The 12,837-nt window shown below is 44.4% G+C and overlaps 1 protein-coding gene across 4 annotated transcripts in view; it reads left to right on the forward strand.

The window, feature by feature from the left end:
• Positions 1–12,837, forward strand: part of RYK (receptor like tyrosine kinase) — a 630,333-nt gene that overhangs the window by 496,813 nt on the left and 120,683 nt on the right. For all 4 annotated transcript variants that reach the window (XM_069213581.1, XM_069213579.1, XM_069213580.1 and 1 more), the window contains exon 10: positions 5,993–6,062. In XM_069213581.1, the coding sequence (XP_069069682.1) occupies positions 5,993–6,062 (70 nt within the window). The remainder of the gene's footprint in view (positions 1–5,992; positions 6,063–12,837) is intronic.

The raw sequence follows: 12,837 nt of genomic DNA on the forward strand, positions 1-12,837 counted from the left end.
GCCATTGTCCCAAACGCAAGGTTGCACATGCGGCCCTTACAACAGTGCCTAGCATCACAGTGGTCACAGGCACAGGGTCAAATTCTAGATCTGGTGTTGGTAGACCGCCAAACATACACCTCGCTTCAGTGGTGGAACAGTATAAATTTAAACCAAGGGCGGCCTTTCCAAGACCCAGTGCCACAATACGTAATAACAGATGCCTCCATGATAGGGTGGGGAGCACACCTCAATCAATACAGCATCCAAGGACAATGGGACACTCACCAAAAACAGTTTCACATAAATCACTTAGAACTATTGGCAGTATTTCTAGCGCTGAAAGCATTTCAACCCATAATAAGCTACAAACACATTTTTGTCAAAACAGACAACAGGACAACGATGTATTACCTAAACAACCAGGGAGGCACACACTCAACACAGTTGTGTCTCCTGGCACAGAAAATATGGCATTGGGCGATTCACAACCACATTCGCCTAATAGCACAATTTATTCCAGGAATTCAGAACCAGCTAGCGGACAATCTTTCTCGGGATCACCAACAGATCCACGAATGGGAGATTCACCTCCAAATACTGAATACTTACTTCCAGAGTTGGGGAACGCCACAAATAGATCTATTTGCAACAAAGGAAAACGCAAAATGCCAAAACTTTGCATCCAGGTACCCACAAGATCAGTCTCAGGGCAATGCGTTATGGATGAGTTGGTCAGGGATATTTGCTTACGCTTTTCCCCCTCTCCCACTCCTTCCATATCTAGTAAACAAGCTGAGTCAAAACAAACTCAAACTCCTACTAATAGCACCGACATGGGCAAGGCAACCTTGGTACACAACACTACTAGACCTCTCAGTAGTGCCTCATGTCAAACTACCAAACATACCAGATCTGTTAACGCAACACAAACAACAGATCAGACACCCAAATCCAGCATAGCTGAATCTAGCAATCTGGCTCCTGAAGTCCTAGAGTTCGGACATTTAGACCTTACACAGGAATGTATGGAGGTCATAAAACAAGCTATGAAACCTACCACTAGACATTGCTATGCAAATAAGTGGAAAAGATTTGTTTATTACTGCCACAATAATCAAATTCAACCCTTACACGCATCTGCCAAAGACATCGTAGGATACTTACTACATTTGCAAAAATCAAAGCTAGCTTTTTCTTCCATTAAAATACATCTTACAGCTTACCTGCAAATTACGCACTCAACTTCTCTATTTAGAATACCAGTCATAAAAGCATTTATGGAAGGTCTAAAGAGAATTATACCACCAAGAACACCACCAGTTCCTTCATGGAACCTCAACATTGTCTTAACACGACTCATGGGTCCACCTTTTGAGCCAATGCACTCTTGTGAAATGCAATACTTAACATGGAAAGTTGCATTTTTAATTGCCATCACATCTTTAAGAAGAGTAAGTGAGATTCAAGCATTTACCATACAAGAACCATTTATTCAGATACACAAGCATAAAGTAGTTCTAAGAACAAATCCTAAATTTTTACCAAAAGTCATATCACCGTTCCACTTAAATCAAACAGTAGAATTACCAGTGTTCTTCCCACAGCCAGACTCTGTAGCTGAAAGAGCACTACTTACATTGGACATCAAAAGAGCGTAAATGTACTACATTGACAGAACAAAACTAATTCGCAAAACAAAACAATTATTTATTGCTTTCCAAAAACCTCATACAGGAAATCCAATTTCTAAGCAAGGCATTGCTAGATGGATAGTTAAGTGCATTCAAACCTGTTATCTTAAAGCTAAAAGAGAACTGCCTATTACACCAAAGGCACACTCAACTAGAAAGAAAGGTGCTACCATGGCCTTTCTAGGAAATATTCCAATGACAGAAATATGTAAGGCAGCTACATGGTCTACGCCTCATACATTTACCAAACACTACTGTGTAGACGTGCTAACAACACAGCAAGCCACAGTAGGCCAAGCAGTACTACGAACATTGTTTCAGACAACTTCAACTCCTACAGGCTGAACCACCGCTTTTGGGGAGATAACTGCTTACTAGTCTACGCACAGCATGTGTATCTGCAGCTATACATGCCACCGAACGGAAAATGTCACTTACCCAGTGTACATCTGTTCGTGGCATTAGTCGCTGCAGATTCACATGCGCCCACCTGCCTCCCTGGGAGCCTGTAGCCGTTTAGAAGTTGATCTTGAACATCTGTATATTTGTAAATATATATATTACTTTAAACTACATTATGTACATACGTATTCACTCCATTGCATGGGCACTATTACTAGCATATACAACTCCTACCTCACCCTCTGTGGGGGAAAACAATCTAAGATGGAGTCGACGCCCATGTGCAATGGAGCCGAAATGGGAGGAGTCCCTCGATCTCGTGACTCGAAAAGACTTCTTCGAAGAAAAACAACTTGTAACACTCCGAGCCCAACACCAGATGGCGGGATGTGCACAGCATGTGAATCTGCAGCGACTAATGCCACGAACAGATGTACACTGGGTAAGTGACATTTTCCATATATATGTGTGTGTTTGCTTGCAGCTATTGTTGGGCGGGGAAGGGGCAATGATGAACAAGAGGCAAATAGAATAACACTGTTTTTTGTATAGAGTAAATCTGTATGTTCTTAAAGGCTGTTGGAGGATCACAGGAGCTTGGTTTCAATGGTTGGTTATCTTTCACCTGACCTTCTATAGCTCCCGTCTGACACAGAAGCTTCTGTCTATGTTTTTGGGACCCTGACTTTATAAAAAATAGCCCATCTTCAGGTTCAGCAGTGAATACCCTGATTGCTTTGGGAAATTTTCTTTGTCCGTAGCTACTTAACCCTTTGCATGCATTGGGTGGCATCCGGCCATCGGCCCACTTGGCACTTGAAATCTCTCTGGTGCAGGCACCAGAGGGATTTAATTTGTATATTTTTAGCTTTGGTTGCTGGGGCAGAGCTTCCCCGCAACCCAAGGCTAAAAATATCCCCACCCTGTAATGACGATCAGTGCACCGTGCACGCCAACGCCATTACTGGGGGAAATGAAAGTAAAATGAGCATTTGCTTTCATTTTCTTTGGTGCTCTGGGGCATATCTCAGTCCCCTGAGCTACGATTTCGAAGGGAGCGGTACAGTTGAAAAGGGGAGAATCTCCCCTTTTTAAAGGCACCTCTCCCTAGTGGCTCCCTGCTTGGGGATCACCTCAGTAGAGTGATCCCCAAGCAAGGACCCACTCCACTAGGCCACCAGGGAGAGGTGAGCGGCCCCTTGGGCATGGGCTTTTGCTCCCACACATTTTTACTTTTTATAAATAAAAGACTTTCAGCCATTGCCTGTACCAATTCCCCCAAATGCCCGCCGTCTAAAGCATCTCATCCCAATGGAAAGCAAGAGAACAGTTGACTCTTTTGGGTGTTGATTTTAAATAGGGGCTTGGAGAGCTTGGCAAATTTCCAATATCGTCCTACTTGCAGCAGTGAGCAGCTCCTCTTTTTGGACTTGGGTACGCTGCCACCTGGAGAAACCTACCAGACTCAGACACTTCAGAAAACTAAACATCTGGGGGTGTCCAGGGTCGTGTGCTTCATATGCACCCATACCATTTTCTTACCCACACTTCCCTGCAAAACTCCAACTTTGACTAAAATCACACATTTCCCCATATTTCTGTGAAGGAAACTTCGAGTCTCTGCAGGAATACACACAATTCCTACCACCCAGCACTGCCCCATCTGTACTGATAAAAATTCTGCCCCATTTGTGTGGTTGCCCACAGCCGAGTCAGCCTAAAAACGTATTCAAAACAATCTGCGCTTTTGGGCCCTCTTTGGTTGCCCCTCAATTTCTTCATTTTTTGGCCCTTCCCTGTCACAGGCACTCGGCTCCCCTACACAAGTGAGGTATCATTTTTGTCGGGAGACCGAGGTGAACGCTGGGTGGTAGTAAATTTGTGGCTCCCCTAAGATTCCAGGACTTCGCATCACAAAAATGTAAGGTAAATGTGTTTTGTTTTTTTGTGTGTGTTTTTTTAGACAAATTTTGAGTTTTGGTAGGGATCCTGGGTAACAGAACCTGATAAAAGCTGCACAAGTCACCTTGTTACCGAATTGCAAATTGGAATTGCCACAACATACCGATTCGGTGTTAGGAAGGGGCATGTCAAGGGCATCCCTTCCTAATACCAAACCGCAGCAGTATGCAGGAATATTTTGTGACTGAAATGTGGTCACAAACATTTTTATTTTACCACCTACATCAAGTAGGTGGTAACCCATTCGCAAATAGGAAGGGGTCCCTCTTTGTGAATGCATGCAAAAAAAAATTTAAGAGCAGGCACTGCTCCCACGGACCAATACCTACTCTTAAAAATTGAAAAGAAAACTTTTTATTTTAAACAGATTGCTTAATTTAAAAGCAAAGCTGATGCCAGCAGCCCACAATACATGGGACTTTAGCGTTTCCTAATGGGTCTCAAATTGCGACCAACTTTATATTAATGAGGTAGGTCGTTTTGCGACCCATTAGGAAACGCAAAATGAAACTCCATGAGTTTCGTACATTTGACTACCGGATCCATAATTGCGATTCGCAGGGAATCGCAATTAGGGAATCACAATTCCATAAAATGATACATCTGTCCCCATATCTTGTGCCCAATTCAGAAATACGTAAGATTCCTTGATAACTATTTTTCACTCTACATATTTTTCCAAATTAATTACTGTATACCCGGTACACAATGAAAAACTGTTGCAAGGTGCAGCTCAGTTATTGGCCCTGGGTACATGGGGTTCTGGGTGAAACCAGAAGCCCTATATATCCCTACAACCAGAAGTAGCAGTATATTGCTTTTGAAAATCTACCATATGTAGAAGAAGTTACAGATGAAAACGCAGAAACAAATGGCTGGTTTTTTTTTACTCAATTTCATTTCTATAGGAAAATCTTGAAGGACCTACACAAATGACCCATTGCTGAATTAAGAACTTTGTCTACTTTTCAGAAATGTATGTCTGGGATCCACCACTGGTTTCACACTCATTTTTACCACTAAGTGAAAGGAGTTTGAAAGCATAAAAAATATGAAAAAATTGTCTATTTCCCAGTAAAATGCCAAAACTGGGTTGAAAAATGTGGTTTTCTGGTTCAAGTTTGCCTGGTCCGGAAAGCTGGAAAGATGGTGATTTTAGCACCACAAAACCTCCATTTATGTCATTTGCATGGGGGAAAACAGATACTTTTTCCTCTAGCACTTTTCCCCCATTATTCCCCAAAACCCAAATATAGCTGTGTTTTGGCTAATTTCTCGGGCCCCTCCAGTGAAATCCACAAACCCTGGGTACCTTCAGAATCCCCAGGATGTGGGGAAAAAAGGATGCAAATTTGGGGTGATATCTTATGTGGACATAAAGTGTTGGGGGGGTCTAAACGTAAACTAACCAACATAGACAAAAAAAACAAAGCTTAGGATGGTGGGGGGGAAAGGCCAAGCAGCGAAAGTGTTAATGGGCGTTGTGATATTGTGAAAGGAATACATTGTGTGTTTATGGCTATGGATAATGGAGCTATCAGCTGTCCTCTAGCAGCGGCCACAGTCTTGGGCGCTGTTTGTACCTGGGGAGCACATATTTGTATTTCAAATAACATGGCGTGATGTAACTCACTGGGACGTGCCTGGACAATTCGGGTTAGTCTGAAACAACACGTTGAAAAATCGAGTGGAAATGTATAAAGGAATTTGAACAACCGGATTTTTTTTTTTAACCCACACTGAATTGTTTATGCAGCAAAGCCATGCCCTGCGGCCGCTTTCCTAGCACATTCTTGTTAAAGCAAATTTATTCAGCGACTTATTAGCTGGAATAGTTTGTTAGGGGTAAAGAAGACATTTCAGTGCACCTAATTTTCTTGACAGTATTTCGTACTAACACATGTGCCTTTTCCCTGTTTGAGCCCTTACATCATTTTGATTTTTTCCCTCTTCAGATCAAGCCTCGGAGGCTCAAGTGACCATGATGCTGACAGAAAGCTGCAAACTGCGAGGTCTTCATCATAGGTAACCCCGTATGCTTGCTCTCCGTTGAACTGATAGGATAGTGGGAAGCTTCACAGGTTCAAGGAAAGTAATGGTAGAAGCCTTTTTAAAGCTTATTTTCATGTTTGTCAAGGGTTAAGGTAGGTGGCACGTATATGGAAACGTTTTCATTTTATAAATGTTTTTGTTAGTTTTCTTAAAGGCAAAATTTAAATTTTCAAGACAACATACGTATTGACAATTATCGAGATACGAGATATTACAACATTAGTCATCATCCTTTATAGTGTTGCCACAGACATGATTATCTAGGTGCTTTCTCACTTTTAATTCTGGTTGGGTATGTTTTTTCTCCTTGTAATGAACTCTTTGTTACCTGCGACTTTGACATTGGTACTATGTTGTTAATGTACCACCTGTAAATGCACACATTAGTTTTATCTGCATAAGTACAACAGAGGGAAACTGTCAGAATTATGCCAAGAAAGGTTCCCTTCCAGGAATGGAGACAGTTAAGTAGAATCTATACGAGTCAGACATTTGACGTGTGACTTGTGAACATAGCCTGGGCAGAGGCGTGGATTCGAAGTAAATAATTAGGTTCAACTTTTTTATTTCTGTAGGTTTTTTTTTTTTTACTATTTACATAAAAAATTATCATATGTGTGATTTAAGCTATTAAATAATGTTTCTTTGTGGCGTCAATCCACAGAACACAAAGAACATTGTGGTTAAGATGAGGATTTATTTTCAAGATACCCCGAGCACTGCCAGGCTAACAGCTACACCACTTTAAACCAATACAGATTATACACTTAGCAACCCTTCCTGATGTTTGGAATGCTGAGCAAATGATGTGATAGAATGTTGGTGTGTAGTCTGCAAACGAACCCTGGAGATAGAGAGTAGGAGGGAGGATGATGCCCTGGCCGGACCTATCTGCTGTTGCCGTAACCTATAGGCCTGGCATGAAATAAAGTACATAAGTCTTACCCGAAAGGCTAGAGACTCCTATTTGAAGAACATAGCTTCTTAAAAACAACAGTTTTCTAGCTGTACACTTTTATTTATTTCTTGCCACTGATTCCTGTTGTGCCAGGCTCTGTATGCCACACACCTTAACTGACTTCTCTTTTGCTGTGCTTCCCCCCTTACTGTGCCTGTATCATTGCTTTATTGATCAGAACTTGGCCCTCTTGTTCGTCCTAAGGTTCTCTGTCCCCTTCCTTGATGCTCCAGCTTGTGTCATGTCCATGCCTGATCTCATGTTTCAGTGACTCCCTCACTAACGTGCAGCTATCTCATTTGCACACACTAATAAGTCTAATGTGAGCCTTTCTCATGGCTCTTTACCACTTCTACCCTGCCTTCCTAGCTGCATGGTTGGTGCTTCCATAAGTCAATTGATATAGGACAGAGCATAACTTAGGGATAGTATTAAATTACTATAAAATGACTGTACTTGGGCCTTTATAAGTGTTTAAGTAGTGCTACAGAAGACAGAATTATATATTGCCTGGAGCACTGAAAATTCATGTGCTGGTCCTGCCTGTGTTTCTCGAGCATCAAGACATCTAGTGCAAAGAGGGATAAAGTATCCACAATTATCAGATGGCAGCTATACATCTCCTGGCTTATTATGTACCCATCTTAGGGACATCTACCTTTTTGAGGGTTATCGGAGATCAGTGGGGCTTCTTGCATTGAGTAGCGCTGGCAAGGGATAGAGTAAGGTGTGAGTCTGTTGTCATGAAGTAATCAAATATAACTAAAGATAACCTCCATCTGGTCTCAAAAAACTTTAAGGCCATATTCATATATTGGCTTACAGTCTTGTGCATCAGGATGAGAAATCTGCCAAAACACAACAGCAGCATGAAGGAAACACATGCAAGACTAACTGTTAAAGTAGGTCAAGAAAGAAGGAAATGGGAAAAGTGAGAGAGAACCAGATCTTTCAAGCAAAGAAATCAGCGTGGAAGATAACAGAGAATGTATTGCAAAGTCAAATCTCAGAAGCACTTTCACAGATTTTGTACTGGTAAATTGGAAAGAATGACAGCAGAACAATCCCATTGCACATTACATATGCGGCCACTGTACGTGTGTACTACGATTCCATCCTGAGGATGTCACCTGAATCAATAAAAGTTTGTAGAGCACACAGCTTCTCACCTGTTAGGGTCTCAAGTCATTTTGGGGGGGGGGGCGGGGGGGGGGTCATGTATCATCCATCTTTCAGTATCAGTAGAAGAGCCAAGTCTTGCGGTCCATCCTGAATTGAGGAAGGGATGGAGCTTGCCCAAGATGCAAAGGCAGGGAGTTCAAGGTCTTCGCCACGAGGTAGGAGAAAGATCTTCCTTTAGCCATGGTTTTGCGGTTGCGAGGGTTGGTGGCCAGTGCCAGCTTTGCCATGGTGAGGTGACTGGTGGGTGTGTAGAAGGAGCAGCAGTGGTTGAGATATTTGGGTCCGGCGTTGTGGAGGGATTTGTAGGCATGGATGGGGAGTTTGAAGATGACCCTCTTGTTGATTAAGAGCCAGTGTAGGTCTTGTAGCTGGCTGGAGATGTGGCTGCGACAGGAAATGTCTAGGATGAGCCTGCCGTTCTGGATGTTCTGGAGTTTCTTTGGATCTTTAGGATGGTACCGACGTAGAGAGCACTGCCGTTGTCAAGTCTGCTGTTGAATGTGTGGGTGACCGTTTTCCTGGATTTAATGGGGATCCATTTGAAGATCTTCCAGAGTAAGCAGAGCATGTGGAATCAGGATGACAAGATCGCATTGACCTGGCGGTTCTTGGAAAGTGAAGAGTCCAGGATGATGCCTAGATTTCTTGTGTGGTCTGTGGAAGTGGTGGCAGGGTGGAGGTGACGTGAGTGCTGTGGGCCACTAGGAGTCTTTCAAGGTAGAGATGGTGGGGCCATTGATGAGAACTTCGGTCTTGTCAGACTTGAGCTTGAGGCAGCTGTCCTTCATCCAGGCTGCGACTGCCTTCATTTCATTGTGGAAGTAGTGCTTGTCAGCCTTGGGTTCGTTAGTGAAAGAGAGGATCAGCTGTGTGTTGTCGGCATAAGAGATGATGTTCAGTCCATGTTCTCGGACGATGGTTGCGAGCGGGGCCATGTAAATGTTGAAGAGGGTGGGGCGCAGGGAGGAGCCTGGAAGCACTCTGCAGCTGATCTTGGTGGGTTCTGACAGCGAGTGTGACTCTAGGAGTTCGGCTGGTGAGAATGGAATGGATCCAGGCTAGGACTTAGTCGATGATGCTGACGTTGTGGAGTCTTGCGCAGTGTGCGGTGGGAGACGGTGTTGAAGGCGGCCAAGAGGTCTAGGAGTATGAGGGTAGCGTTTTCTCCTTGTTTGAGTAGGGTGCGGATGTCATCTGTGGCAGCTAGGAAAGCAGTCTTGGTACTATGGTTGCTTCTGAATCCTGATTGGGAAGGGTACAGGATGTGGTTCGTCTCGATGAATTCAGAAAGTTGCAAGTTGATAGCTTTCTCAATGACTTTTGCTGGGAAGGGAAGTCGCAAGATTGGCCTTTAGTTCTTTGGATCCCACTTATGGTTTCTTCAACAGGGGATTTATTTCTGCATGTTTCCAATCTTTGTGAAAGGTGGCGGACTGGGTGGAACAGTTGATGGTACTGCAGAGTTTGGGTGTATTGGAGGCGCTGGCTCTGTTGAAGATGTGGTGAGGGCAGGCGTATGAGGGGGCTCTGGAGGGGATGCTCTGCATGATCCTCAGGATGTCATCCGTGGTGAGCGTGGGCCATTCATGCAGAGTCTGCTGGGGTCTGGGGCAGTCGGGTTCGGTGGTTGTGGGTGTGGAGGGGTAGGCCTTGGGAGGTGAAGCTGTCGTAGATGTCCTTTATCTTGCGGTGGAAGAAGGTGGCGAGCTGCTCACACAGATCTTAGGAGGTGGGGTTGGAAGGATGTCTGCTGACTCAGAGCTGAGTTAAGCGAATTCCTTGACTACTGCGAAGAGTTCCTTGCTGTTGTGCGCATTAACGAGGATGTGTTCCTGAGTGGCAGTTCCCTTTGTGGATCTGATGAGGTGGTGGTGTGCGGTGACTGCGGATTTGAAGGCTGCGTGGTTCTCTGGGGCTTGTTGTTCCTCTAGCTGTTCTCGAGCTGCATACAGTTGCGTCAGGTTTCTTGGAGGGTGGGGGGAGAACCAGCTTGGCTGTCACTGATGTGATTATTTCAGATCTATATCTTTTACATTGTCAAACAACTACTTTGAGTGCTTTTAATCTGCTGAACCCTCACCACCCCTAAACACCATCCATCTCTCCCTGCTAAATAAAACCTTCCCAGGCATAAACTACACCCATCTCTGACCCCTAAAAATTAATCACACCTAAACGTCACCTATCTTTAACCCCTACACTCCACACATAGTTAAACCTTTATACCCTTTCTACTCCTAAACTCCACCCATCTCCTAACTTAAAAATACCTCACTACACCTAAAATACACCAGTTTCTATGACTTCTGAGCCCTTAAAACCATACACCACTCTTAAACTTAACTCATCTCGAAACCTTAAAAAAAAGTCACCTGCCACCCCTGAAAACCTGAAAACCACCTAATAATGGTATCTTTAAAAAAACAAAAAAACTCACTACCCCTAAACTCCTACATCCTTAAACTCTAAATACTCTTTCTACATATAAGCCTAACTTATCCCTGAACTCTTAAAACCCCTCACCTGCTTTAACTACACCCATCCATGAACACTAAAATCCCTTTACTACCCCAAAACTCTCATCACTAAACCTTAAAAGCGCTTGCCACCCCTAAACTCATCCTATCCCATCTCTGAACCCTAAAAAACACCCATCTTCTCTAAACAACACCCATCCCTGAGCTAAAAGAACAAAAAAACAAAAACGAACTACTTGTGTTCTTTACTCATCGTGTGATTTTGGATGTTTCCTTGAAATTATTTTCTTTAAGATGTTTTTTTTAATAATGTATTTTTGGAAATGCAAGTATAGAGCAAAGCATGCAGATATGAATAGCCATGAAATACAGTAATCCAACTGCATGCATAATATGTGTGAGCAAAGGTCTACATCTTTCACAGTCCACCCTAAAGGGGAACATAAAGAAACAAGAACCAAAAGAAGAATGAGAAGGAACAAAAAGCAGGCACTCAGCATGCACATTTGCTAGTGGATATGGTTGTGACGGTAGGGTTGGGGGGAGTCTTGTCATGGCATAGTTTGCAGGGCTACGCAGTTGAGGAAGCTTTGGAACCAAAACCGACCTGTACTACTGGTAATGAACGCAGGGCGCATTGTTTGATTAGTCTTGCCCGGTATATGATATGCCTGGGTAGGTATGAAGGTATCATTCAAGGGGGAGCCAAATAAATACCTTTGGGTCAAGAATTTAGGGGCATGAGATCCCAGAAGGCAGTAAGCTGCTCCTGGCGGAATACGACATCAGTGTGCCAATCCCCTGCAAGTGGCAATGTCCACCTACCCCATCACATCACCACTCTACGCTTAGCAAGTAGAGGGAAAATCACTGTTAGTTGGCGCAGTTCAGAAGGGACGTTCTTGACACAACCCATCTGATAGAGACTTCCAGTTGCAGATTCCTTACTGTATAATTATCCCCAGGCCTCAGACTGGATCTGGAGATTTTTTTCTTTGAGCAATACCCTTGTGCATCGTTAGGTGCCGTTTTTCGACTCCGCAAGAGTCGTTGGCTTCGTAGTTTCCATGATGACATTGGGAGTAGTTCATAGATGCCGCTCAGTGCAGTGACATCAGAGAGTTACCCTAGGTCCATTTTTGAATGACTTTGTCTCTTTTGTCGAGTTTTCTGGTGAAGTTCTTGGTGCGTCGAGGATGTCAAACCTTGCAAGGACTGTCACTGCATGATGTTGGTAACGGATCCGCATCAGGTCTGTTTGTGGTGCCTGGAGCGCGACCACGACCCAAAGTCGTGCTCCTAGTGCCGGGCCATGCACCCGAAGGCCTTGAGGGAGCAGTCCCTCAAGCTTATGGCGGCCTGGTGCTTCAGTCCGCATAGGTCCTGGTTTTGCGCGAGAGGAAGGTCTTAAGGCCATTCGTGGAGCCACCACCAGTCGTCTTCCTCAAAGTCTTCAGGGCAAGGTAAGAAGAAGGAGAAGTCGAAGAAGTCTCGTCATCCTTCGACTTCACCCCATCACTTGGCTAATGTGACGCAGGAGGAGTGTCGACGTTCAAGGCATCCGTCCTCGGAGCCTGCTTTTGAGTCTGCTCCACGCATCCCTGTGTTTCCAGGAGCTGGGGTGACCCCTGCCCAAATAAAGGAATTCTATGAGGCCATGTGCCTAATTTTTGGCCAGTCCATCCCTGCTACGGGGCCTTCGGGCCCAGAGGGTTTGGTTGGAGGACCTTTGGGTTCCACGGCTCCGGCCACTGAAGTCCCCTCCAGATCTGCTCTCAGATCCATACTGACGCTGGTCGTACCATCAACACCTTCCCTGGCGCCGGTTCGAATTTCAACGCTCCCGATGTCGGTGGTGCCTACTATCAAATGTTGACCTGATCCCTGACAACTTGGACTTCGATAGGGCCTATTCACCCCAGGTTGGATTCTGACCCTTATTCTTATGGGTTCAAATTTGGGGAAGGATTGGAGGGGTCCCTGGACCCTCATGAATACCAGGATGACCCTAACATGGACTGGGCACAGGAGTTGGGCAAGGCCACTGATCTGGATACCTCTCCAGACATTGGTGTGCTGTCTCTTCCTATCGTGGCTACGGCCGAGAGAGCTACTTATTCCATGGTGGTCA

The sequence above is a fragment of the Pleurodeles waltl genome, chromosome 11 (genome assembly GCF_031143425.1).
Source record: "Pleurodeles waltl isolate 20211129_DDA chromosome 11, aPleWal1.hap1.20221129, whole genome shotgun sequence".
NCBI classification, from domain to species: domain Eukaryota; kingdom Metazoa; phylum Chordata; class Amphibia; order Caudata; family Salamandridae; genus Pleurodeles; species Pleurodeles waltl.